This window comes from Stenella coeruleoalba (assembly GCF_951394435.1).
Source record: "Stenella coeruleoalba genome assembly, chromosome: 8".
NCBI lineage: Eukaryota > Metazoa > Chordata > Mammalia > Artiodactyla > Delphinidae > Stenella > Stenella coeruleoalba.
Genome location: NC_137154.1, coordinates 11,494,222 through 11,520,953, shown reverse-complemented (window position 1 = coordinate 11,520,953; position 26,732 = coordinate 11,494,222). Strand labels below are relative to the sequence as shown.

Below are 26,732 nucleotides of genomic sequence, written 5' to 3'. Positions count from 1 at the left end.
CATCTTTTATGATTCCTGGAGAAAGAGCCTAATGAATAAGGCTATTTTTTTGTTGTTGTTGGGAGAAATTTATTTATTTATTTATAATTTAATTTTTATTTTATATTGAAGTATAGTTGATTCACAATGTTGTTTTAGTTTCAGGTGTACCGCAAAATGATTCAGGGGCCATTTTGCCTTAAGTCACTCTGTACCAGAGAAGGGACAATTGTTTATAAAATGGTGTTCAAAGGTGATATAAGAGAATAGATAAGACTAGAGTTTCTGGAACCTGAGTCCCTGAGCTCAAATCAAGAGGCTTGCTTCCGTGACCCTGGACAACTTAACTTCTCTATGTCTTATTTTCCCCATCCCTACGAGGGGATAATAATTGCACCTACACCATAGGGTTGCTAAGGCATCATAGAGTTGTTAAATACATCTGAAAGTTTTTAGAATAGTGTCTGACATATAATAGGTGCTCTGTAACTCTTAGCTGTATTAATAATAATAATAATCATATTTTATTAGGAGCTAGGACAATGGGTTATTAGGTCCTTTAGGTTGTAAAAGAGACCATTCAGATTATCTAGTAGAATATGGGTCTATGGTTAAGACTTTTATGCTCCAAAAAGGAGACAGGGATTGCTTGGGGGGACCTATTGGGAGTGCTGAAACTCAGTCTGGAACATAACTCAAGATTTGGAAAGATCTAGTGTAGCACCAGGGACTGGTTTATATGGCTGCCTCCTCAGCGTCTGACATTTGCTCATTTCCTCTCTGGTCTGTCCGTAAACATGACTCAGCCATTCTCTCCATAGCTTATCATCATTTGTGAGTCTCATTTCTCAGCTAACTTAGTCTTTTCCCATATTTTTCAGTTTAAATCCCCAAGGGGGAGATACTTTTTTTTAAAAAATAAATAATTAATTAATTTTTGGCTGCATTGGGTCCTCGTTGCCGTGCACGGACTTTCTTTTTAGTTGTGGCGAGTAGGGGCTACTCTTCATTGTGGAGCGCGGACTTATTGCGGGGGCTTCTCTTGTTGCGGAACACGGGTTCTAGGTGCGCGGGCCTCAGTAGTTGTGGCACGTGGGCTCAGTAGTTGTGGCTTGCGGGCTCTAGAGCACAGGCTCAGTAGTTGTGGTGCAGGGGCTTAGTTGCTCTGTGGCATGTGGCATCTTCCCGGACCAGGGCTCGAACCTGTGTCCCCTGCATAGGCAGGTGGATTCTCAACTACTGCGCCACCAGGGAAGCCCAAGGGGGAGATATTTTTATTGCTCCTGCTTAGTAATCTTACAGCTCTAGAGCATCTCATGGCTCTCTACTCTGTTCACGCATTGATGAAACCTGGGTCAGGGGCTTATTCTACTCTGATCACTTGAAGGGGAAGGTCAAGTGCTAGAACAGAGGTTACCTGAGCTATGAGTGGGGAAGTTTCTCCTGCAATGAGAAAATGATAGAAGTATAGACACACTCTTCATTTACTTTATTTACTGAGTCTCATAATGAGACCCAGTCCTTTCTTTATTCAAAGAGTGTAGATATAATCAGTGTCAATGGAGGCAGATCTGCTGTAACATACTGGAGAACTCCTTTCCATTAGAGTTCTATAAGTATGGAATCCTTTGGCCCTGATGACCAAGCTTGAACTAGTCCCCAAAGGGGAATTTATTGTAGGATTCCAATGTGCCTTAAGGAAGCAAGAAAATAACTGTGGCTGCTTCTTAGTACAATGGGAAGTAGGAAATAGAAACTGTCAGAGCTCTTAGTCGTTTTTGTTGCAGATTCTCTTTGAATAACGACTTCATTTTTGCCCCTCTCTTGACTTCTCTACTTTGGACAATCGGGTCTCCTATGCTAAATCTCTTTTACATGTTGAACTTCATAATGCCCATGGAAAAATTTTTATTAAACCTAACGTGGGTCAGGTGCTCACTTCTGAACAAATCAGCTGTAGGTAGGGTGAAGGGTCATCTTAATAAATTGTTGCTCCCATGTAGAAGGGCATATGGAGGATCAACTTCTCATAAATTCAAGATCGGTTAGAGGGGCTCATCGGGCACACAACAAGACATTCAGTGAAACAGACATCCTCTGCCTACCCTTGACTATGTGGGATGTAAACAAATGCACTCTCCCCTTCCATCCCCCAAGTTAAACACCCATATTGATTTTATTTCTTGGGTGAAAAGGATTTATATTCACCTTCCCGAATTCATTCTCTTGCCCTATCATTTGTTCATGATCTCCTTACTATTTATTCACGGCCATGGAATTGTGGCAAGGCCCAGGGTTGATATCGGAAAGTGAGGGAAAGGGAAGGGAAGAGAAAAATACATATTGAGCAATTAATTGGTGCTAGATTTCTTAGTCATCACCTTATTTAATTTTTACCATACACTCTTAAATTAGGAGTTGTCACATTTGTTTTAGACGAGGAAATCTAGGATCTGAGAAATTAAACCATTTACCCTAGGTTTCACAGTGAATTAGTGGTAGAATTGGGATTCAGATACAAGCCTGACATTCCTTGCCTATGCGGCTTAAACTCTGAACAAAGGGACTTTGAGCAAAGGCCCAAAGGGACTATGAGAAAGTGTTTTCTGAATTGCAAGGTGCGATCTTCTACCTAACCATGTCTTCGCTATTTGCTGCTTCCGTGAGGCTCAAATGAGACCATGCATGTGCCGTAAAAATGTGTTCAAAAGCAATTATTGAGAACTCATCTGGTCCGAACTCTGGACTTGGAGACGAGTTCAGCAACGAAGAAAACAGACTCTGCCCTGAAGGGTTTTGCAGTCTTGTGCAGGAGTTTCAGTTACTTTCCCCTCTTACCACATCTTTGGCCAGAGAAGATAATACGTGGTTCAGCGTTTTCCTTATACCTGCCTTATACCTACCTTTGCTCTCTGACTTTGCCATTCCTGGAAATAAGATGCTTGGTAGGAGAAAACTGTTCATGAGGCAGGCTATGTGAGCGGAGAGGAGAGGCAATGCACCACATCCTTCAGCAACTAAGGAATTAGTCCTTGAGGAAACATCCCCAAAGGCTTAATTCACCTTGAAGATATCAGAGTAACAACAAAGCAGGAATAACGAAACCTGATTAAGTGATTAAGTGGGAAGGCAATTTGCAAATTTGGAATTTGCAAATTTCATTGTTCTGGCTTGAGTTCTCCAAGCGGCGACTGGAATGTCTAGAATGGTGAAGATGAAGGATCTTTTTTTTTTTTTGGCGTACGCGGGCCTCTCACTGCTGTGACCTCTCCCGTTGTGGAGCACAGGCTCCGGACGCGCAGGCTCAGCGGCCATGACTCACGGGCCCAGCCGCTCCGCGGCATGTGGGATCCTCCCTGACCCGGGCACGATCCCGTGTCCCCTGCATCGGCAGGCGGACTCTCAACCACTGAGTCTCCAGGGAAGCCCGAAGGCTCATTTCTTAAACACTCCCTTCCCTTGGCCATTTAGAGACTCAGTTTTGTCTTACACAACACTCCTCCCTTACTGAGGTGATCAGTCACTCACGCACTTAAAAAAAAAAAAAAAGACTATTTAGTTTTATCCACAGGGATCTCCTGATATAATCCTTGTCCCAGAAAAAAAGGCAGTATTGATGGGAGCAAAACTGAGAGAGAAAGGATGGGAAATCCAAGCATGCAAAGAGTATTGGGCTGGATTGAGATTAACTGAAGACCTCTGGGGACTCTGAGATTCTGTAAATTATGATGTCAGTGAGCAGTATGAGACTTCTGGGTTCTTAGGAATGGACTGGAGGTGGAAGAGGGAGAAGAAAGTACATTTGAATTGCTGGAAATAAATGTTATCACATTTGCAGTTAAAAATTTTTTAAAAAATCTTTTATTGAAGTATAGTTGATTTACAAAGTAGTGTTAATTTCTGCTGTACAGCAAAGTGATTCACTTATACATCAATATACATTCTTTTTTCATGTTCTTTTCCATTATGGATTATCACAGGATATTAAATATAGTTCCCTGTGCTACACAGTAGGACCTTGTTGTTTATCCATCCTATATATAATAGTTTGCATCTACCAACCCCAAACACCCACTCCATCCTTCCCCCACGCTTCCTCACCCTTGGCCACCACAAGTCTGCTCTCTATGTCTGTGAGTCTGTTTCTGTTTCATAGATAAGTTCATGTGTGTCATATTTTACATTCCACATATAAGTGATATCATATGGTATTTGTCTTTCTCTTTCTGACTTACCTCACTTTGTATGATAATCTCTAGTTCCAACCATGTTGCTGTAGATTTGCAGTTTTTCTTGTGTGCCTGTGGTACCTCTCTACCTTCTTTTTGTTTGTGGGTACCGGTTGCGTATACTGCTGGTGCCTATTAGGATATATTAATATGGGAAAAAAATGGACCAAGATGAGAGGTCCTTACACCCAGATCTACACACTCTGTGACACTTGGAATCTACCAGTGACCTTTCTGAAGGCCGCTTTCACATTCTTATTTCTCAGGCTGTATATCACAGGGCTCAGCATGGGGATGACCACACGGTAGAAGACAGACACTACCTTGTCTTCCTCGAGGGATTTGCCTGAACCGCTCTGCAGATACATGAAGATGAGGGTCCCAAAGAAAACGGTCACAGCAGTGAGGTGGGAGGAGCATGTGGAGAAAGCCTTAACCCTGCCACCTGAAGAGTTCACCCTCAAAACGGTCTTGATGCTAAGCAGATAGGAAATCAGGATGACCAAGGCATTGGCCAAAATCACAAAGTTGCCAAAGAAGACAACGACAGTCTCAGTGTTTGTTGTGTCACTGCAGGCAAGCTTCAGAAGAAGAAGTTGATCTGATTGTTATCACAGAAGGAGAGGGTGAAAGCACACATGGTGCGCAGGATGGACCTTGCTACCCCATAGACATAGGCTCCCAGCACTAGACTCCGGCAGATCCTGGGATGCATGACCACAGTGTAGAGCAGTGGGTTGCCAATAGCCACATAGCGATCATAGGCCATCACAGCCAGCAGGAAACACTCTGTGCCTGCACAAATGGTGAAGAAAAAGAACTGGGAAGCACACTGGCCATAGGAGATGACTGTCTTGCCTGTGGCGAGTGTGGCCAGGATCTGAGGGCTGATGGCCGAGGTGTAGCAGATGTCTAGCAGGGAGAGGTGACTCAGAAGGAAGTACGTTGGGTGTGGAGTTGGACATCCTCTTGGATCAGAATCATCATCCCTATATTCCCCAGAAGGGTGACTAGATAGAGACTCAGAAACACCAGGCAGAGGGGAATCTCCAGCTTAAGGGAGCCAGTGAAGCCCATAAGGATGAACTCAGTTACTATGGTGAAATTATTCTTGGCCACGGATTTCACATAGACTGTTGAGCTGAGGCTGAGAATGAAATGAAAAAAAAAAAATCCCAGAATTGAAAGACTGATGTTTTCTCTCTGGTGGAAGTTAGGTTTATATTTCTGGGCAAATGTACAGAGATTGTTTTTGAGAAATCTTACACCTGGCTGATTCTTCTCTGGCATCCTGCATTTTTTGGAAGCTGAGCCATGAGCTGGTGTTTCTAATTCAAATTAACTCTGGTTTATATTTGGAAATTCCTGTGAAGATAAGAGACACAGAGACTCCGAGATTTGGAAATAATCTAGGCAGCATCTGCTCTAATCCCCACTGGATCTTGGAGTCTCCTCTGCTGCACACCCTCCACGTGTTTGTACGGTTGCCTTGTGAGCTTCTATCTGTGGACAGTTCTACCTGTTAATTCTCTTTTTGTATCTGGATTCTTTCTCTTTATATTCTATGCATTGACTTTAGTTTGGCCTCTTCCAGACACAGCTGTTCTAATTCCTTTTTCTCAGGAAAGCATTTCAGAAGTTGGAAGATGACAAATCTGCTCTTTATGTGAACTATTCCCTCATATTAACCATTGATACATATTTTTCTTATTATCTAATTCAGCGTGTGGTCAAAAATTGCTTAGTCAGTTGGTATTAAAAGATGTTTAAGGGTACAAACTAGCAACTAGTAGATAAATAAGTTCTGGAGACCTAGGGCACAGCACAGTGATTATAGTTGAAATACTGTGCTGTAAACTTCAGAGTTGCTAAGAGCCTTGATTGTTCTCACCACAGAGAAGACATGATAGTTATGGGACATGATAGAGGTGTTAGCTTATGCTATGGTGGCAATCATATTGCAATAGATGTGTATCAAACCAACACACTGTACAACTTAAACTTACACACTGTTATATGTCAATTACATCTCAGCATCAATAAAAAACTGAAAGTCTTTTTCTCCATTTTAATCTTTACTCCTTTAATCTTTCCTCTAGCTCTCATCAGTGGTCACTAGTGGGAGGGAGACACTGACATATCATGTAAAACACAGCCTCCTTGAGCTGTTCCCTCCACCCCACTCCAGCAGCCTGGCCTGGGGATGAGTTACGTTCTTTGGAAGGTCCTTTTGGTATGGTCAAGATCCATGGCTACCACCTCTAGGACAAACACTAACTAGCTGAATAACCTTCAGAAGTTCACTTTCCCTCCTTGGGCTTTACTTTCTGTCCTGAAAAATGGTAGGGCTAGATTATATGATCATTAAAGTTCTTTTGCTCTCGCAGTCCACGATTTGTATGTCTAGGTGTATGGGCTAAATGAGGCTCTTGAAAGAATTTTCCTAACATCTGTACTGTGTAATGTGTATACTCTAGCTACTAATTACTGAGTATATTAAATATGCAGGCACTATTTCAAGTGGTTGATAGATACTTAAACATATCATGGAATCTTGAATCCAAAGATTCAAGGAAATCTTGACTATTTCCCAGTTCCTTGAATCAGGAACTGGGGCATATTAACCATATTCCCCAGTTCCTGATAAACCATCATTATTGAACAGGGCAAGGTCTTTCTTCATATTATTTTCCCTCCTATCCCTCCATCCTCAATCCTTCCCCAACCCCTCATAGCGATCTACTTTAGTATATGTGAAATATATATCATCCCATGTTTATTCCTTTTATATTTATTTAGAAATATGTGTATCTTTATTTTTTTAATATTTATTTTATTTAGTTATTTGGTTGTGCCAGGTCTTAGTTGTGGCAGGTGGGTTCCTTGGTTGCGGCTCGCTGGCTCCTTAATTGTGGCATGTGAACTCTTCAGTTGTGGCATGCGAACTCTTTAGTTGTGGCATGCATGTGAGATCTAGTTCCCTGAGCAGGGATTGAACCTGGGCCCCCTGCATTGGGAGCTCAGAGTCTTCACCACTGCTCCATCAGGGAAGTCCCAGAAATATGTGTATCTTTAAAAAAATGTAGTGATTTTAGTGTGTTTTAAATTTTACATGCATGATCTTTTTTGTGTCTTTTCCCACATGTAGCACATCTTTGTGATTTATCCATGTTATGTAGGTAAATCTAGTTTGTTATTTCTGATTTTATTATGGTTTTCTTGTGTGCTTACAGCCCACTTACTTACCCTTTCTACTAAAAACCTTGGAGCTTTGCGTATATTATCTTGTTTAATCCTGGAAATAGTCCTTCAAGAGCTGTTATCTTATTTTTCACTAATGAGGAATTTGAACTTCTGGGAGATTAATTTGTCAAAGGTCACCCAGTTTAATAAGTGGAAGATGTGTGTTCTGAACAATATTGGTCTGATGGCAAATTCTCTGCTCTTTTGCTATGAATTTGTTTTGCTGCCTTCCTACATTTAACTACATATTTATGATTTATGGAATCAAAGAAATCTACCTGCAGTTCTTTAGATAATCAGATCCTTCCTACTTTCAAGTCATGAGTAAACTTGGTTAATTTCAATATCTTTCTCAACCTCTAATTCTGAAATTGTCATAGTCCATTTTCGATCCATCTCATGGTGACATCCCAGGGTTCCCTCTGATTTAGGGACAAGATTGTTCGATGCACATGACCAGAGATTAGGTGGCAGATCATCTGGGTACAAATGCAGTCACACTGCCACAGGCAATACCCAACTCATACATTAGCCCTGATCCTTCCCGCAGCCCTTTAAGTTGGGTATAGCCATGACTGTTTGATGGAAGGGTAAAAGGAGGCTCAGAGATGTTAAGGAGGTTGCCCAACTTGCCACACACCTAGGAAGAAAGAAAATCAACATTTCAATCTGGGACTTTCTTTCTTTCTTTTTTTTTTTTTTCCTTCTGCGGTACGCGGGCCTCTCACTGTTGTGGCCTCTCCCGTTGCGGAGCACAGGCTCCGGACACGCAGGCTCAGCGGCCATGGCTCACGGGCCCAGCCGCTCCGCGGCATGTGGGATCTTCCCGGACCAGGGCACGAACCCGTGTCCCCTGCATCGGCAGGCAGACTCTCAACCACTGCGCCACCAGGGAAGCCCCAGTCTGGGACTTTCTAACTCCAACTGTGGTGCTCTTTCTGCCCCATTGTGCTCTCTTCATAGGGGAGCAGAATTACCTTTTCTTCAGACCCAAGTCTCAACTTTTAAATGGTAGCACCTCTAAGAGTATTAGGCAAATACTCAACTTCTAGGGGAGAAAAGGGTTAAGTTCGGTTTTGAAGTTTCTTGGTGGTCCACGTCTTTTCTTCTCTTTCCTTGTTTTTGGGTTAAGACAGACTTAGTTGGCCCATATCCCTCCTTTGGTACGTTCTTGGGAAAATTGCTTACCCAATTAGAATCTCAACTTTCTCAATAATAAAATGGGAACATAATTGGGGCTTCCCTGGTGGCGCAGTGGTTGAGAGTCCACCTGCTGATGTAGGGGACGCGGGTTCGTGTCCCGGTCAGGGAAGATCCCACATGCTGCGGAGCGGCTGGGGCCGTGAGCCATGGCCGCTGGGCCTGCGCGTCCGGAGCCTGTGTTCCGCAACGGGAGAGGCCACAATGGTGAGAGGCCCGCGTACCGCAAAAAAAAAAAAAAAAAAAAAAAAAAAAGGAACATAATAATAATTTTTGAAAACTTAGAATGGGTTTTTACCTAATGTGATAGAGTTTGCTTATTTTCCAGAAAAGCAATTTCCAGAATATTTCCCAGAAGGAAACTTTTCAAGACCAGGCTGTTGACACCCAGTTTTGAAGATGTTATTTAAGGGGCTTGGGGGTACCAGCAGCTTAGATTGGGTCCAGAGTAGAGGACAGCTATAGATTCCCTGAACCCAACAGCTCATAAGTGGGAAAACAAAGGTTTGTGGCCAGTTGACATTTTAAAAAGTCTTAGGGACACTTATGAGTTGACCTTATTACTTGTAATATGCTTTGATTATAATATGTAATGTAGAAGAATATGCAGTCTCTGGAGGGGATAGGGAAAGAGAGACAGTCTTAGCCTGGAGCAACACTTCAGAGAAGAGATGTGCTTACTTTAACTTGGAATCATCTCCCAAACTCTTCCTTCTCTTTCTTCCAAGGGTTGAGTCCCTTGGGGACAATGAAGGAGATTAACAAAGTTAACCCTCCTCACCTTACGGGATTGGTATCTCAAAACATTTGTTGTCAACATTTAGCGAGCTCTTGCCCTGAGTGGGGTAGTGTGCTAAGCGCTGTAAAGGCTTTCTTTCATTTAAAGCTGACAATAACATTATGAGAGAGGAATATTTTTCTTTATTTTTTGGTTGAGGAAACTGAAGCTTAGAAATATTAAGTATTTTGCTTGAGGTTTCAGGCTAGAAAGAAAAGATGTTTAGATGTCAACCCTGGCCTCCCTGATCCCAGTGTTGGGGTGCTGAACCACTGTGCTGTGTGTCCTTCCTAATACTGGTAGCCATTCATTGAGCATCTACTATGCGTCAGCCAGGATGTTTAATATCCTACACACATTATCTCGTATAATCCTCACAGTGACCCTGTGATAGAGGTATTATTTTGTCCTGGAAGGCACTAAGACTCTGAATAGTCCAGTAACTTGTTCAAGGTCACATGACTAGTCAATGAAAAGCCCAGATTCTAACTGAGGTCGCAGAGCCAAAGCTCCAGTACGTATGATTAATCCCACCTAGAGCATAATTATAGGAAGTAGAGTAATTTACAGTGAATTCTCTGGTCTAAGCTATGCAGTACAGTACCCCACCCCTGCCTCATAAAACTATTCATATTTTCTAAAATTTACCTAGTGACACACACATAAGCCTGAATAGACTGCAGCTGTAGTTTTCAAAAAAAAAAAAAAAAAAAAAAAAAGACCCAGACTGACTTGTGTATTTCATATAAGAGCTGAAATCTCAGACTGGACATGGTCCCAACAGGGGAGAAGTTTTGATGACAACGGTCAGAAACTCTGTCCAGTTGCATCTTCCCCAGTTTGTGTGGACCTTACTTCAGAGCTGGTACCCTATCAATGTTGTCAAGGTAACAATTACATCCTACTTACCTGGTGGAATAATCTAATTGGGTTCATCTTAGGTTTGGAATCAAACTAATTGAAGGTCATTTAAGCATTTTGTAGAAAGCAGCTCAGATTACTCAAGTAGATGTATGTAGCTGACAGATTTTAGGTTTCTTCTTGTTAAGCAAACCAGTGGGGTTTTAAAAATACTTCTGGGGATGGTTTTGTGGGAGGGACACAGTAAGCACAAAGGTTGTCCCTGAATCACGAATCAGCAACCTGGGACAGCCCCCAGGGCTCCCTGGAAAAGGCAGCCTTGTCAGCGAGAACAGACTACGGAAGGGGCTCATTATCTGTCTCCGCGCATCAGAGAGGATAAAAACAAATCTTGTGGGATTTCACGGCAACTCCTGAGTCTTGTTAGCTCCAAAGCTCATTTGCAGTTTCTATAAGGAGTGAATTTGGTTCCTCTTTGCCACTGGCCCTCAATGTCCTGCTGTCCCAGTTAGCGGTGGTGTCAGGACTGGAACTCAGCTCTGAGGATTCCTGGCGAACTTTTCTACACTGCGTCCATCCTTAAACCTGAGGTCAACTCTCAGCTCAGGGGCTGAAACCTAGCTGCATTGTCTGCTCAGAATTTCATTAGGAGGGCTGTTTACTGATTCAGGAGGGAATGAGGCTAGGGCGGTCTAAACATGCTTCATTTGAATCTCTATCATGAGTCTACCACTTTCCTTAAAGATGCATTTCCAGAGTTTCTATGGGCAGCCTTCTCTGGTTATTCCAGCTCTCATCTCTTCCCTGGTTCTCTGAAACCCACACTCCCTTTGTTAGACCCACACAATTGGGCACTTAATTCTGCTTGTCTTACATTGTTTATGACTGTTCCTTGGTGGTTAGTCTCATCTCTCCAGCTAGATGACAGGTCTCTGGAGACCCCATCTTACTTCTTTCTAATAACTTGTGTCCTGCCTCAGTAGAATCACTCCTCTGCCCTGTAGGCTTTCATCCACTCATTAATGTAGGATCAGAGCTCTTCCAGCGGGAGAGTTTTGGAGACGCCATGTGCCCCATCACTCCAGAGTAACATGGCTGGAATAAAATCCTTTGATAATTAGCAAGCATTCAGCCCAGCCAGGGTGACTTTTGCAATTGCAGATGCCAGATGATGCAAGAAAATATCACGAAGAAGGAAAGCAGCCACAGATCAGGACCGCTGGCAGCACAGTGAATTCTATCTTCCAGTGCACTTCAGATAATATTTATGATCTTTTCCTGTAATTAAATACTTATTGAAATAACTGTGCAGTAAGAGTATGTGCACTGTATTGGGAATGTTTTCTGGAGTGGTATAGAGGGTAGAGTGACAGTTGGGACAAAGTAGAGAAAGAAGAGGGAAATAAACCAGTCATGATAATATTCCATTAAACATCCCCTGGGGAACTTGTGAAATGAGTGATTGTAGAGTAATTATTACTCTTTTCCCTTTGTGACATATTGGGAGGATCTGGAGAGCTTCGATGTATTACACAATTATTATTGTTGTTGTTATTAATATTAAGCCTAGAACTTTTGTTTGGAATTTGGGGAAAAGATGTGTCTTAAGTTGGGTTCCTTAAAGACCTGAGACAAGGATTTTGGGGCCAGTGTTTCACTGAGGGAGTGATTATAGAAGAAACCTGTAAGGGAGTGAAAGAAACAGAAAATAGCTGAGCAAAGAGGTAGTTTCGGTTGGAGTGTAGCTTTGGCCTGGTCCTTAGGGGACCTCTGGAGAATGAATTATACTGTGGGCTCAGTTCTGCCTCTAGGCAAGGGATTTGGCCTTTTGCAGGCCATATCAATTATCTACTGACTGAGGCCTTCTCCCAAGAGGTGGCGATGGGACCCCCTAGGCATTTCTGGGACAAGTGGCTCTCCTGGCTGAGGGCAATACCCCATAGAAGGCAGTAGTTATCAGTCATTAGCAGCCAACACTCATAGCAAAACAGTATGGTACCGGCATAAAAATAGTCACAGAGGCCAGTGGAAGAGAATAGAGGATAAGGATTTTGTAGATCCCACATATAAGTGATATCATACAGTATGTGTCTTTCTCTGACTTATTTAACTTAGCATAATGCCCTTAAGGTCCATCCAAGTTGTTGCAAATGGCAGAATTTTCTTCCTTCCTTCTCACGGCTGAATAATATTCCATTATATACATATCACATGTTCTTGCCTCCTTATAATCCATATTCTTCACAGAATCTGGAGAAATTGTTTAAACATGACATCAGATTCTATAACTTCCCTTTTAAAAACCCTTCATTGGCTTCCCATTGCACTTAGGAAAAACGTTTTCTTTCTTATTCTAGCTTATGAGACCGTGTGTGATCTGCCCCATACATGCGTCCATTCTTCATCTCCTATTGCCTTGCTTTTTTCTTTTTTTTTTTAGTGGGGAAAAGTCAGCCTTGCCTGGACAGATCAGGATAAGGAAAGATAGAGAATGCTGAGGATGGATGGACCTGGAGGGGCAAAAAGATAGTAACAGCACAGGGATCAGAATTGTCTGGGATTAGTCTGTCTTCAGACCTTTTATTCTTTTTCCTGACATGTCCAAAGAGCATAGGAGTGGGATGGGTGGGTGTTTTCTGCACACTTGAATTAACCTTAAATAAAATTATAAAAGTTATCCAAGGATATTCTTTGGTTTCTGAGCAGCCCACAAAGCTTTTCATTTTTGATGTCCAGTGGTTTGAGTGCCATGTACAAGAAGGAGCATGTGGGATCTAGCTGCTCCAGAAATGGAAGTCTTGGAAAAAACCCCCACAGGGGATGACCCTGGGTGCCCAGGGATTTTCTTCCAGCTCACTTCCCGCCTGGAGGGCTTACCCAAATTGCACTTGATGGGAGAGGTGGGCTTTGGCAGGGGTCAAAGTTTAATGGCCACCACTTGCATGGTATCATCTTGCAAGGCCAGAGGGTCTGCCGCTTGGCAGCCAGGACACCTCCAGCCTCCCCCAGCCTTAGCTGACAATAGGAGCCCTTCTGCTGCCTTTCTAACTGTTCCTTGAGAGCCCAGCTTATTCCTGCCTCAGGGCCTTTGCACTTGTGGTTCCTGCTGTCTGGAATGTTTTTCACATAAGAAGATGCTCTTGTGTCTTTTTTTCATGCAGATCTCCGTGTAAACGCCACATCAGAGAGGCCTTTTCTGACTTCCAGGAGTCCCCTTTCTCTGTCACCACACCAGACGTTTACTATCACATCACCCTCCTCTATTTCTTTAGAACACTATCTTCTCTGTCTCTACCTATTAGAATGTAAACTCCATGAGGGCAGATATTTCATCTGTTTGGTTCATTATCATATTTTTAGTGCCCAGTTCCCGGCATATAATAGGAGCACAATAAATATTTCTCAAAGAAATGAAAGGAGATAGCCTTCATGTTTCTATAGTTCACTCAGAAAAGTCAAACACCTCATTAGAAAAACAAGGCAAAGAATATGAATTCTAAATTTACAAAAAAGAAATAAAGTGGCTAAATAACACAGGAAAAATGTTTAACATCAGAAGCATGTACGAAGACCCTTAAAAATGAGAATGCCCTTCCCCCCACAGTTCTGCTTCTAAAAATTTATCCCAAGGAAATAATCGTTACTATCTATAGAAATGTATGATCATGCTACTATTATTTCATAATAAAAAATGGAAAATATCAAATGGACCAAATTATTTAGGTGTAATAGGGTATTTTGGATGTGAGGAGCTGGGGTTCAAATGTAAGCATCTCCCAGTGTACACACTTGCTCTTCGTTCTTGGATGTTGCGTGGGTGGAGTTGACAAGGACCACTGATCTACACAGGATGCTGAGGAATTTCCCCTGAGATAAGGCATTCAAACTTAGATCTCCACAGAGGCTCAGGGATATAAAATATCTCAGTTGGCCTGGGTTGGGGTGAACCTATGAGGAACCCACCGTAAGGGAGTGAAGGCCACGTCTTCCCGGCAGGCAGGGCCACATCATTTGTGGTGGGTGTTACTGTCAGATGGACAAAGTAGCAGATGAAGAGCTCGTTTCCATCCACTGTGCTGGTGGATGGTGGCAGAGGCGGGGAGTGATCTGAGAGCTTAGCACTTTGGGGCAGAAGCCCATGTACTGTGGGGCTGCCTCATTAACCCTGGAGCAGGCTAGAAGGGCAAAATGGGGACGCAACACTAGGGCAACTCTGTGGAATGGGCAGGGGTTCTAGGAAACATTGAGATGAGGTGGAGTACGAATGTAAATGTGACCTCATGTGACCACCGAGGTGGAGAATGCTCAGGATAAAATGCTAAGTGGACAACAGTGTTTGCAATATGCATTTTCTCCATCACATGTGAGGATAAGGAATCCCATACATCTTTTTTTAAAAGTATGCACAGAAAATTTTATTTATATTGAAAGTCCAGACTAATGAATTCACAATTATTAGAGTTCAGCAAGTGTTCAAGGTAAAAGGACCTACATAAATAACTATCTCGACAAATATCATATGATATCACTTATACATGGAATCTAAAAAAGTGACACAAATGAATTTATTTACAAAACAGAAATGGACTCACAGACATAGAAAACAAACTTATGGTTACCAAAGGGGAAAGGAGGGGGGAGGGATAAATTAGAAGTTTGGGATTAACAGATACACACTACTATGTATAAAATAGATAAACAACAAGGACCTACTGTATAGCACAGGTAACTATATACAATATCTTGTAAAAACCTATAATGAAGAAGAATCTGAAAAAAAAGGTACATATATGTATAACTACATTATTTTGTTGTATACCTGAATCATTGTAAATCAACTATACTTCAATAAAAAATAATTTAAAAAGTTAAAAAAACAGATAGCCTTTCTCTACATGAGCAGTGATCAATAAAACAATGAAAGGGAAAACTAAAGGTCTAATGAAGGGACTGAATGAATGGAAGGGAGGTCTCATATCTCATAGATTGGTATAGGCTTAGAGTTATAAGGGTGTGTCCTGTGTGTAACAATGAGAAATACCACAAATCCTTATTAATGTTTTCAAAATTATGTAAATCTGTTTCAATTACCTTTCTATCAAGATTAGAAGGATATTAAATCTCAGAAATATATATATATATATATATATATATATATATATATATATATATAAAATTAAAAAAATATATATTTTCCCTATAGGGTCTTTCCTTTACCAAAGAGTTTTGAGGATTCTTATATTCCAGAAAACTGGGGGATGGCTTTTGCATTCGGGTTATCATGACTACCCTTGTGATTGTTCAAGTGCAGGTGGTATAACAGATGAGGGCAATCTCACCAACTTTGTGACGAGTTTGGGAGTTAGTTTTTCTTTTCTTGTGGTCACCTAGACTTTTAGGGTGTATAGTGTTTGATGGCCCCAACACCACGAGCTGTCCCGCAAGAGGTCTCACCATTTTCCAGGGCTTTCCAGTGGACTATAGTTTCCTCCCACTTGAGTAACTTACAATAGCTACATTTCTCTTGTTAACTCACCCCAGTGGAACAGTATAAAAATAGTGTATGAACTTCAATCCTGATTTTTAAAAAATGTATATAAATATCTATAGGAAGGATATTAATAGTACCAGACCCTGTTCTGTGTGTTTCATACGTATCTTCTTTAACCTCCATGTCCATCTCAGGAGGTGGGTTTAGAGAAGTGATGTAACTTACTTAAATTCCGAAGGTGGAGAAGGAGTTTCGAACCCACACAGTCTACTGCCAGAGTCTATGTGCCAGATAACCACGGTCTAGTGCGTTTCCCTCCAGCTGTTAACAGCACTTATTGGAGTGGTGTGATTATAGTGGTTTAAATGTCTTCATTTATGGTTTTTGGACACTGTCCAAATTTTCTACCCTAAATAGCGGTATTTATAATCAGCTAACTGACATCAAGAAGTACAGGATAGTGGTTAAGAGCAAGGTGTCTGGAGATGTCATGCCCGGCTTCCCTGGTTCCAAACTCAGCTTTTCCCCTTACTACCTGTGTGACCATGGGTGGTTATTTCACCTCTCTGAGCCTCAGTTTCCTCACTGGTAGAATAGAATAATAATAGTATCTACCTCATAGGATTGTTGTGAGGGGTCAATGGGTTAAACTTGGATAAAAGTAATATGGTATGCTGGGTACTCCCTAAGTACTTTATATGCAGATTATTAATATTAGTTGAGTAAATGAGTAAGCAGACTGCTGAGACTTCACATGATCACTAATTTCACTTGTGCCCCATAAATGCTATTGTTCAGGAGGGATCTCCTTGGGTGGTTGACAACTTTTCAGAGAGAAGAACATAGAAATATCTACTCCTATCCCCCAAATGAGATTACTTTATGGTTGGAGCTGCCAGACAGGACAAAGTTTGAGTGGGAAGAAACTGAGAAAGCTAACTTTGCAGGGGCCCTTTTCTGAAGGTTTCTCTCTTCTGGGACTCAGAGAAGACTAATTAGAAGCTTAGGGCCTGATTAGAGCACCCCAATCAGTGGCTAATCCCCCTGCCCCGGTTTTCTAATTGCCTTCACGGAGCACCCAGAATAGGACAGAGACCCAGGCACCTATGAATGGTGCTTCTGTGGAGGTTGGAGCTTATGAGCTGCAGGTGCTGAAGATGTTTATTCCTCTTATGCCCCAAAGCACCATTTGGACATCACATGTACTCCCATCCAGCCTAGTCATCCAGGGAGGGACCTCTTGGCTCTGCTGAAGGTAAGTGTGGCCAAGTTAGATCAGACAGAAAATGAACCACAGTCCAGATTCAAAAAGTACTTGACAAGCTGAATGTTGGTTTCCTCTCATCTAAAAAGGGTTTATCTCTTCTTTTTCTTTAGAGAGTAGGGTCGAAGCTAGTGTGGTTTGTGAGGGAGCGCAATGTACTGGGAGTTATTAGTTTTGCTTCCTCTTGCAGTGATGCAAGACACTTAGCATCTTTGGGTCTCAGTTTCCTCATTTATACCATGGGACTGATAATGCATCTCATATCTGCTTCAGGTGATTGTTTTTAGGATCAGAAGAGACAAGGTAGGTGAGACTATATGGAACACGATGGGGGCTATTTCAAGTAAGGGCTTACACTGAGAAAAGGGAAAGAGCAAGAAGCAACTCTTGTTGAATCTCTAAGAAATCTGTAAAATTCTGGCAGGTATTTGGAATGTGGTATTGACATGACAGAGAGAGCTGGAAACTACAGGTAGGCTCTAAAACAGAATGAGCTCCTTTGTGGGAGAATAATTTCCCCATCATTGGAATTGTTCCAGCTCCATAAAGATTGGTCAGAAAGGGTTACCATTAGCTCAAAGGCCAGCCATCAGAGATGCCCCAGACAGGATTTCTGCTGTGGGTGGGAGGTAAATCTCAGATTCCTGCAGTTGAGAGATCGTGAAACTACTTTCTATGAGTGCTCACTAAGCCCCACGAAAGCATAGAGAACTGAGGTCTTTCTTTTAGGACTGGTCAGCTGGGCACTGACTTTGGGAGAAGCTCTAAGGATGTTAGGAGGTGTAAAAACACCATCCAGGGCTTCCCTGGTGGCGCAGTGGTTGAGAGTCCGCCTGCCGATGCAGGGGACACGGGTTCGTGCCCCGGTCCGGGAAGGTCCCACATGCTGCGGAGCGGCTGGGCCCGTGAGCCATGGCCGCTGAGCCTGCGCGTCTGGAGCCTGTGCTCCGCAACGGGAGGCCGCGACAGTGAGAGGCCCGCGTACCGCAAGAAAAAAACAAAAAAACAAAACAAAAACCCCATCCAGAGCTAAAGAGACCTCACGCTGCTGCTCACTCTTTGTAAGGCTGGTTCTGTCCAGGTATCCCCATCACCAGAACTCCTCTCCCCTCCCAATCCCTTTAAGGGGGCGGGCACAGTTCACCTGTTGTCACCACTCTCTGAGAGGCAGAGGGCTTGAGTACTTCTGGGCAACAGAAAAGCTGTGCTAAGACTCCGAAAAGGTGAAGCAGCTTAAGCAGTAGAGAGAGTGTCTTGTCAGGCTGCAGGAGATCTGTCACTCCCAACATTTTGCATTGCTGTTTGCTTCTGGCCAAGACCCTCCTCATCTTGGGGCCTCTTTTCCTCGTCTCTACTTCATCTGCCCGAAGGCAAAAGGGCAGAACCGTGACCTTTAGAAACACCTTTAAGTTGCAGGATTCTACCGCACACTCTGTCCAGTGAGCAGATGAGGCAGAGTGAGCAGGCATTGGTGAAGGAGAAGGGTAAGAGATTTGAGGTCAGTGTTTGGACAGAATTTATATGCCATTCTGGAAGTTTCTTGTAGGATCACAAAGTGAGGATGATCTCGAGATTTCGACTTTTCAGATCTCCCCACGCCTCCACCTCCCGTCTTCAGGCGGGGCATCTGTATCACTATAACCCCCAAGCTGAGGGATTGGGCGGTGCGGTGGAAAGGGCTCCGGATCTCAGTTGTGGCTGCTTTTCTTCCTAGCTATGTGACCTTCGGACAAATCTGTTGACCTCCCTGAGTCCCCACTTTCCTCACCTCAAAATGGGTTATGTGAGAGTCAGATGGGATAATAGGAGTACAATGTTTTAAAGTGAGGGATCATGAAAGTCCTGTGTAATTCGGGGGAGGGGAGTTCACACCTTCCATTGTATGCAACAGAACCAATGTTTGTTGAGAACACAGGCCTTCTCATTTCGTCCTCGCAGCGCTCCTGTGACTTGGGTAGTATTCATGTCCATCTTAGAGGCGAAACAGCTGAAGTCCAGATAATTTACATGGCTGGCTGGAACTTGACCTCACTGTGATAGAACTTCAAAATATTCTGGTTCCATGACACCACGCTGGTTCTGCCTTTCTGCTATTTTCAGTGGGGCTTGCGGGAGAATACTTTCCTATGTATTTCTAAGTTTAAATTCAACTAGTAAATGACCTATTAAAGTTTTCCGCCAAACAAGTTTCTGGGAAAAAGGGGAGCTCTTGAATAGTCTATTTTTATCTCTAGATTGAGCTACTTTTTACCTGAACACGGAGTGTTGGTGGAAGAAACTGCTTTTTTTTTTTTTTTCACCACTTAAGCATCTTTAGGACCCAAGTCCACCCTGACACTTGGAGTGGCAAAGCGTCTCGTACCTGTTCCTTTATTCCTTTTACCTCTTCAAGTTACCACAAGCAGATGATGCCAGCTCTGTTCTAGTGGCACAGGGAGGATCATTGTCATCTAATGTCTGTTTAGCTCTATGCATACATCACTGCATCCCCGGTGGACACTGTACTGCTGGGCACAGAATATAAAGGCAGATCCTTTAGAAATCTTTGTTGCATATTTCCAGCTGAGAACAAAGGCTACACAATTTCAGGCACATCATACAAACTTTTATATCTTACCATTTTAAAATATCTTTAACCCTGACTTGGAGGATCTAAGTGGGTTAGTTTTGCTGAGCTATATAAATACTTTTCAGATCCATGGCTCTGTATTTTCCACAGTACGTGCTATTATAAAGCTGGTGTCTGGGCCCTTATAACCATCCCTTCCAAGTGCAAACTTATTACTTTGAGAATCATCTTCCCATAGATTTTCTCGATTAATCCATACTTAGCCTCTTGGCCCCTAGTCCAGTGTTTTCTCTGCTCTGAGATACAGGTGGGGCATCTGCTGGACTTCTTCTCTTCTGAAACCCTCCTTAGTTTTCTGAAATTTAGTGGTGGTTTTGGGGAGGTTAATAAAATCCCAAAGAGCAAACAGTCTCATGGTCTTTCTCCTTCAGCTTTGGAATGTGTGAATTAGATGTCTAGGTGTGTTTACTATTGACTGATATAAAAATGAAGCTGTGGGTCTTAAGCAGACATGACTCATGTGAGGGAAAGATAACCTAGAGTTAGTGGTTCACCAGGAAGTGTCTGGAAGTGAAATATTTCTGTGCCCAATCAACAATTAGATAACAGGTCTTCCCTGGTGGCACAGTGGTTAAGAATCCGCCTGCCAATGCAGGGGACATGGGCTCCATCCCTGGTCCTGGAAGATCCCACATGCCGTGGAGCAACTAAGCCCATGCACCACAACTACTGAAGCCCGCATGCCCTAGAGCCCGTGCTCCACAACAAGAGAAGCCACCGCAGTGAGAAGCCCGCGCACCGCAACAAAGAGGAGCCCCCGCTCGCCGCAACTAGAGAAAGCCCACGCGCAGCAACAAAGACCCAATGCAGCCAAAAATAAAAATAAATAAATTTATTTTAAAAAACATAACAATTGGATAACAGAACACTGAGAATGCGAAATGCTGACATTGATCAGTACTGTGGCATTAATGATGCCATTAAGGATTCCCTTTCTTCCTGTGCATCCTTAAAACCCAGGAATTTCAACTATTTTGTGGGCTTCAAAAACAGGCAACTGCTGCTTCAGTGTTCCATTCCTATTTCCCCAGCAACTTAGCTTATCTAAATTGCCTGGGACTAAATATTTTCCTCCGAGGCCACACCGATCCATGGTTCTTCTCCCTGCCTAGAGATTTTGTGCAGCCACTGTTGGTTTTCTTTAATCATAATTATTAGGAAGCTGATTGGCTGCTCTATCTAGAATTATCAATTCTTTTGGACCAGTTCAGGAGTTTAGACAAGGTATCACAAGGCAAGTTGGAACTCTTCTTGGAGAGAACGAATTTTCCAGCTCCTCTGAAGAGCAGCAAACACTTGGCAACCTTGATTTTCTTTAACATTTTCCTTTGCCTATTGAAAAATGGATGTACCTCCTGCTAAAAAGGATCACGTTAATGTGCGTTATGGGTTAGGAGACCCTGCACGCTTCTCACTGTGCCTCAAAATGCAGTCCCACGTCACTAACTTAGAATTTGGGTTTATGAAGATTTCAGGAACTGGCTACAGTAGCAAAGACCTTGAGACGCCCCCGAGCTTTCCACTTTCTCCCTTGAGCATCTGCCTTCCTTCACCATCCCCAGATGGGTCTGATGTAGGCTGACCCACTGTTCGTGCGCTGTCTTTCCTGAACCCGTTTGGCAAAGTCCTCTGGCAGCACCATGATTGGTCTGACGCGGATACGGCCGATCATTCAGATGAGCCTGGCTTTGGGCAAACAGGTGATTTTATTTTGTCCTGATTTATTCATCGATATCTCTTTCCAAAAGAGACTGAAAGTGGCTTATAAAAATGCATGACATGCCGCAAGATAAAATAAATAAAAACTGAGGAGTGAGACATGGACAAAGGGAAAGTACAGGTGGGAAATGATGAGGAACCAGGAACAAGGTTGTTTCACGTGATTTTTGTCTTGACACTCAAACCTGTGCTGGAGGTGATGGTTCCTTCGTGACTGCACACTCTTTTTTTTTTTTTTACATCTTTATTGGAGTATAATTGCTTTACAATGGTGTGTTAGTTTCTGCTTTATAACAAAGTGAATCAGTTATACATATACACATGTTCCCATATCTCTTCCCTCTTGCGTCTCCCTCCCTCCCACCCTCCCTATCCCACCCGTCCAGGCGGTCACAAAGCACGGAGCTGATCTCCCTGTGCTATGCGGCTGCTTCCCACTAGCTATCTACCTTACGTTTGGTAGTGTATATATGTCCTTGCCTCTCTCTCACTTTGTCCCAGCTTACCTTTCCCCCTCCCCATATCCTCAAGTCCATTCTCTAGTAAGTCTGTGTCTTTATTCCTGTCTTAGCCCTAGGTTCTTCATGACATTTTTTTTTCCCTCAAATTCCATATATATGTGTTAGCATACGGTATTTGTCTTTCTCTTTCTGACTTACTTCACTCTGTATGACAGACTCTAGGTCTATCCACCTCATGTACACTCTTGATCAGAGTTTGATTCTGATGGTAGCCCTGTGCACCTCTTCTACCCTCCCATCCCTGCAGGTGAGACAAGACCAATAAAGATGACGCTGCAAAAAGGAGAACATGTGCAGTGTTTTCAGAACGGGGGTCATTTTCCAAAATCTATATTTAACTTATGTTTACTCTCCTCTTTGCCAAAACACAGACAGTAATGTATCTAAAGCCTTGAAAAATTTCTGGTACTCACTAGAAGTTAACTCATTATTACCAGACTCGTGAGCAGTGCGATAGCTGTTGGGAGCATGGCCTTGGAGTCCAACAGACCTTGGTTCAAATCCCAGCCTGGTGGTTTACCTAGCACCAAATTACAAATTAAGTAATTTGATTAACCAAATTACTTAACCTCTGCAAGCCTCTATTTTCCAGTCTATAAATAAGGATAATAACAATATCTGGCATTGGGGGATTGTGAAAAGTCAATGAGGCCGTTTATGTAAAACGCCTAGAACGGTATCTCACCCAAAGGGAGTGCTGTTTTAGTGCCATTCTTCATTATTGTTATTAATACATGCCCTTTCCCTCTCTCACGGGACTTTTAAGAAGAGAAGAGAACCACCAAGTTGTAGAGCAAGATGCAGTGTTTGAGGTTAGTGAGTGCAGCCTTCTCACGTGAGGACACGGACCCGGAGATGGGAAGATAGTTGCTTGAGTTTACATAGTACATCAGTGGCAGACAGCAGATGTAACTTCAGGCCTCCAGGTGCTGCTTCCAGCCTTCCTACCATATACTCTCCCTGGCTCATCATAATCAGCGGCCCCTCCCCCACCATGACACTCTGCTCCGAAGGAGACTAGTCCCGCTCTCTCAGAGGAGATCTAAAAGTGTCTCTTAGGGGAGTGGTAGGTTGAGGTGGGTCTCCCGACTTGTGCGTCTCTAGCTGGGGTTGCCTGGAACTCGGCTAGTGTCTCACTTCCTGGGTCAGAGTCATGAGCCATACGTCGGTTCATGGAAGCACAATGCATTTAGAGCCAAAGTGCTGGTGTGGTCTTGGGACAGTTGGTTTAACCATTTGAGCCTCATTGAACTCGGTAGCAAAAGGAGCATCAGTGAAATTTCTGAATGTCAGAACAAACTAGTGGCTGAAAACTCCTTTTTGTAACAGTTACGTGTATTGAGTATTTACCCTGTACTAAGCACAGCTTGTATTTCCATGAGTTATCTCTTTACCTCCCATAGCACAACAGTACTGTTATTGCTGTTGCATGGGTATTTAGTCTAAGATGCTAGAGGTCAAGTACCTTGCCCAAGGTCATACAAACAGAAATGACTGAGTTTGGAACAAGCTCTGTCTGTCTTCAGGGCCCATTTTCTTAGCCGCTGTGTGTGGGATTCCAGTCTTCCCTTTACATTGAGTGATGGTAGGCTGATTACTGAGCCTCTAATGCCTTAGGGACTTCTCTCTGTATTAGGAGGTTGACACTTCTGAACAAAGTTTCCTTGAGAGTGTTTCACAAGGACCGGAAGAACTCTGTAGGTTGTGTAATGGAAGTGGAGTGATCCATTGCTGGTGTCTTCATTTTCTATTGTTTGTGGATGAATGATGTGTGCAAATAAGCATGAATAGTTACCCGATCCCTATCATGTCTGATGAAATATCACCTTTTCAATGAACCTTCCCTGATGATCCTATTTAATACCCCTCTCCATACTTTGGATCTCCCAAAGCTCTGTGTGTGTGTGTGTGTGTGTGTGTTTCATAGCACTTATCTTCTATCATGGTAAAAAATATACTTCTATTTTTTTTAAAAAACACATATTTTGTATATGCCTTGCTCTTCTGCTAGAATGACCACACCACAAGGGAAAGATCATTGTTTGTGTTTTGTTCCAAGCAACCAGAAGAGTGCCTAATGCATTATAAGTTCTCAGCAGATTCTTACTGAATAATTAAATGAACATACTCTGTCTCTTTTTCTCCCCCTTTGGTCAAGATGATTTGTGTGAATTCCAAGAACACCGTGAGTTATTGTTTTGGTTGAAAGTCAGTATTATACCGAGCCCTAAGGTAAAAAAAAAAAACTCCTAAATATTTACATTATCAGGAACTCAGTGGGGGAGGGGTAAACACCAGATGTTGACATTTATTTCATCATTAGATCAGGTTTTGCCAAACATTGGTGAAAATTTCATTTTCTTATTTACCTAAAATCCTATGAAATCTTTCTCAAATTCAGTGTTTGTTTCAAGGATGGAAGGAGGACAAAAAGAATCACCTTTGAAGTCCACATTCAGTATTTCCATTACCCCAACTGATCAACATCCAAAGGTACTGAGACAAGATTGTCTAAATGTCTGGCAAGAGCTTCATCTCTATTAGAATTCTAAACTCGATGTGATGGCTTTGTCTCTTAAGGAGCTTTGTCGGCTAATTCTGGAATGGCTTGATTCATGACTCTTACTGACTGATAATGATCTGGCATTTTAAAATAATGGGACTGTTCCTTTGGAATAAGTGAACCTGGAAACCAGGCCATGTTGCTTGGCAGAAAGAGAGAGGAAGAAGACACTTGGCAGGCAACAGGCTGTAGAAGTTCCAACAGTGCTTGCTCTTCACAGCTCTGTCTTGTATCCAAGCCCATTGGGTTCACGTGCACATCAAAACAACCACAAAGAAAGAGTTGATATTGGGACTCCAGGGGGCTGTGGACTTGGAGATAAGAAGATTCCAGAGTATGCATGAACCTAGAAGCATGTTACATTATTGCAGAATTTAGAAAAAAATAATTCTAAGTGTGTGAATTGGACCAAGTGTTAGGTACAGTATATAAGTGATGTCCTTCACAGTAATATTGTGACATTGGCATTGACATTCTCATTAAGCCAACAAGAAGACTGAGGTTCAGAAAGTTGAATCAACTTGCCCAAGGTCTCAAGGGATGGGAACCTTGGTCTGATATCAAAGCCCATGTCCTTAGTTCTATACCATTAGGTTTTCTCCAACAAAGTGGTATTTTCTGGCTTTTCAGTGACACTGATGAAGGTTTCCAATTTGCCACCTGTAAGAAGCTAGAAAATGTCTAAGGATCTGAGTTCTAGCTCTGGCTTTGCCTCTTTACTATGAAATCATGCACTAGTCACTTTACCTCTTTGACCCTCATATTCTTCTCTCAAAAGTGGGATTAACAATATGTGCTTCCAAGGATCTCTGAAAGATCAAATGCAATAAAGTTTGTAAAAAATGTAAAATGAGTTACAAATCTCAAAGATTATTATCATTACTGAAAATGATCAAATCAAGCCATGCTCACCTTATTTTATCTTCAATGGGATTTAATTTTTTTATTTCAGTGGGCAATTTAGGATTCATGGCAGAAAATGGCACTGTGGTGACAGAATTCATTTGATGGGGCTCCAGCTGTGGGCAGAGCTGCAGACGGGTCTCTTCTTTGTGTTTCTGGTCCTTTATCTCATCACCATAGGAGGTAACCTGGGGATGATAGTGCTGATTCAGAGTGACCGTCGCCTCCAGACCTCCATGTACTTCTTCCTCAGCCATCTTTCCTTCCTGGACATTTGCTACTCTTCTGTTATTGTCCCTCAGTTGCTGGAGACCTTGGGTACTGATAAGATGGTCATCACCTTTGAGCGCTGTACCACCCAGTTCTTCTTTTTCACACTCTGTGCTAGTACTGAATGTTTCCTTTCGGCCGTGATGACCTATGACCTCTGTGTGGCCGTGTGTAACCCTCTCCTCTATGCCACTGCCATGCCACCTCAGACCCGCCTGCGGCTGGTGGCTAGGGCATATGATGGTGCCATGGGTCAATTCTGTGATCCCCACTGGGTGTACCTTCTCCATCTCCTTCTGTAAGTCCAACCATATGGATTTCTTCTTTTGTGACCTCCCACCTCTGCTGAAGCTTGCCTGTAGTGAGACCAGACCACGAGAACGGGTGATCTACCTCTTAGCTTTCTTGGTCATTACAACCAGCGTTTCAGTGATTTTTATATCCTACCTGTTCATCATTCGGGCTATTCTGAAGATTTGTTCAGCTGGTGGCAAAGCCAAGCCTTTCTCTACCTGTGCTTCTCACATAACTGCAGTGGCTCTTTTCTTTGGGACACTGATATTCATATACGTGAAAGGTAACATGGGAAAATCCCTTGGGGAAGACAAGATTGCATCAGTATTTTACACTGTGGTCATCCCTATGCTGAACCCAATGATTTACAGCCTGAGGAACAAGGAAGTGAAGGAGGCTCTGAAGAGACTTCTCAACAGGATAAGGGTTTCCCAAGTAGAGTAAGACTTGAGCTCCATCAATTCAGAAGTTCCTGCAAATCATCCTTTGGGCTTTTGGCTTGTCCTCTTAACCCAGGAACCAGATCTCATAATTACAAAAACATACTGAGGCAAAAAAATGTAGATTTAGTTTCCAGGGATTTCTTTATTAGCTCTATGACTTTGAGCCAGATATTCCCTTCCTCAGTTATCACATCAGTAAAAATTGCCTTGCTATGATTAAAGCCAGGATCAAGAGAGATGGAATGGCAAAGGGTTTTATAAGTAATAACATGTTATAAAATGTAACATTCATTTTTCTGACCTGTCCTGGATATTGTTTAGTGTTTTCTCAGCTACATATTTTTT

At 42.6% G+C, this 26,732-nt stretch overlaps 1 protein-coding gene and 1 pseudogene across 2 annotated transcripts; one reads left to right on the top strand and one right to left on the bottom strand.

The window, feature by feature from the left end:
* Nucleotides 1-4,402: 4,402 nt before the first annotated feature.
* On the bottom strand, nt 4,403-5,516 carry LOC307190711 (olfactory receptor 9I1-like; the record flags this gene model as incomplete). The annotated part of the gene is given in 3 exon segments (XM_079930072.1): nt 4,403-4,794; nt 4,797-5,159; nt 5,162-5,516. Coding segments are annotated over 3 exon segments (1,092 nt in total). The 5' UTR covers nt 5,499-5,516.
* A 19,930-nt stretch (nt 5,517-25,446) lies between these two features.
* LOC307190714 (olfactory receptor 9I1-like) lies at nt 25,447-26,388 on the top strand (annotated as a pseudogene). Its single transcript has one exon. The product of its transcript is annotated as an olfactory receptor 9I1-like (transcript).
* The last annotated feature ends 344 nt before the right edge of the window (nt 26,389-26,732 follow it).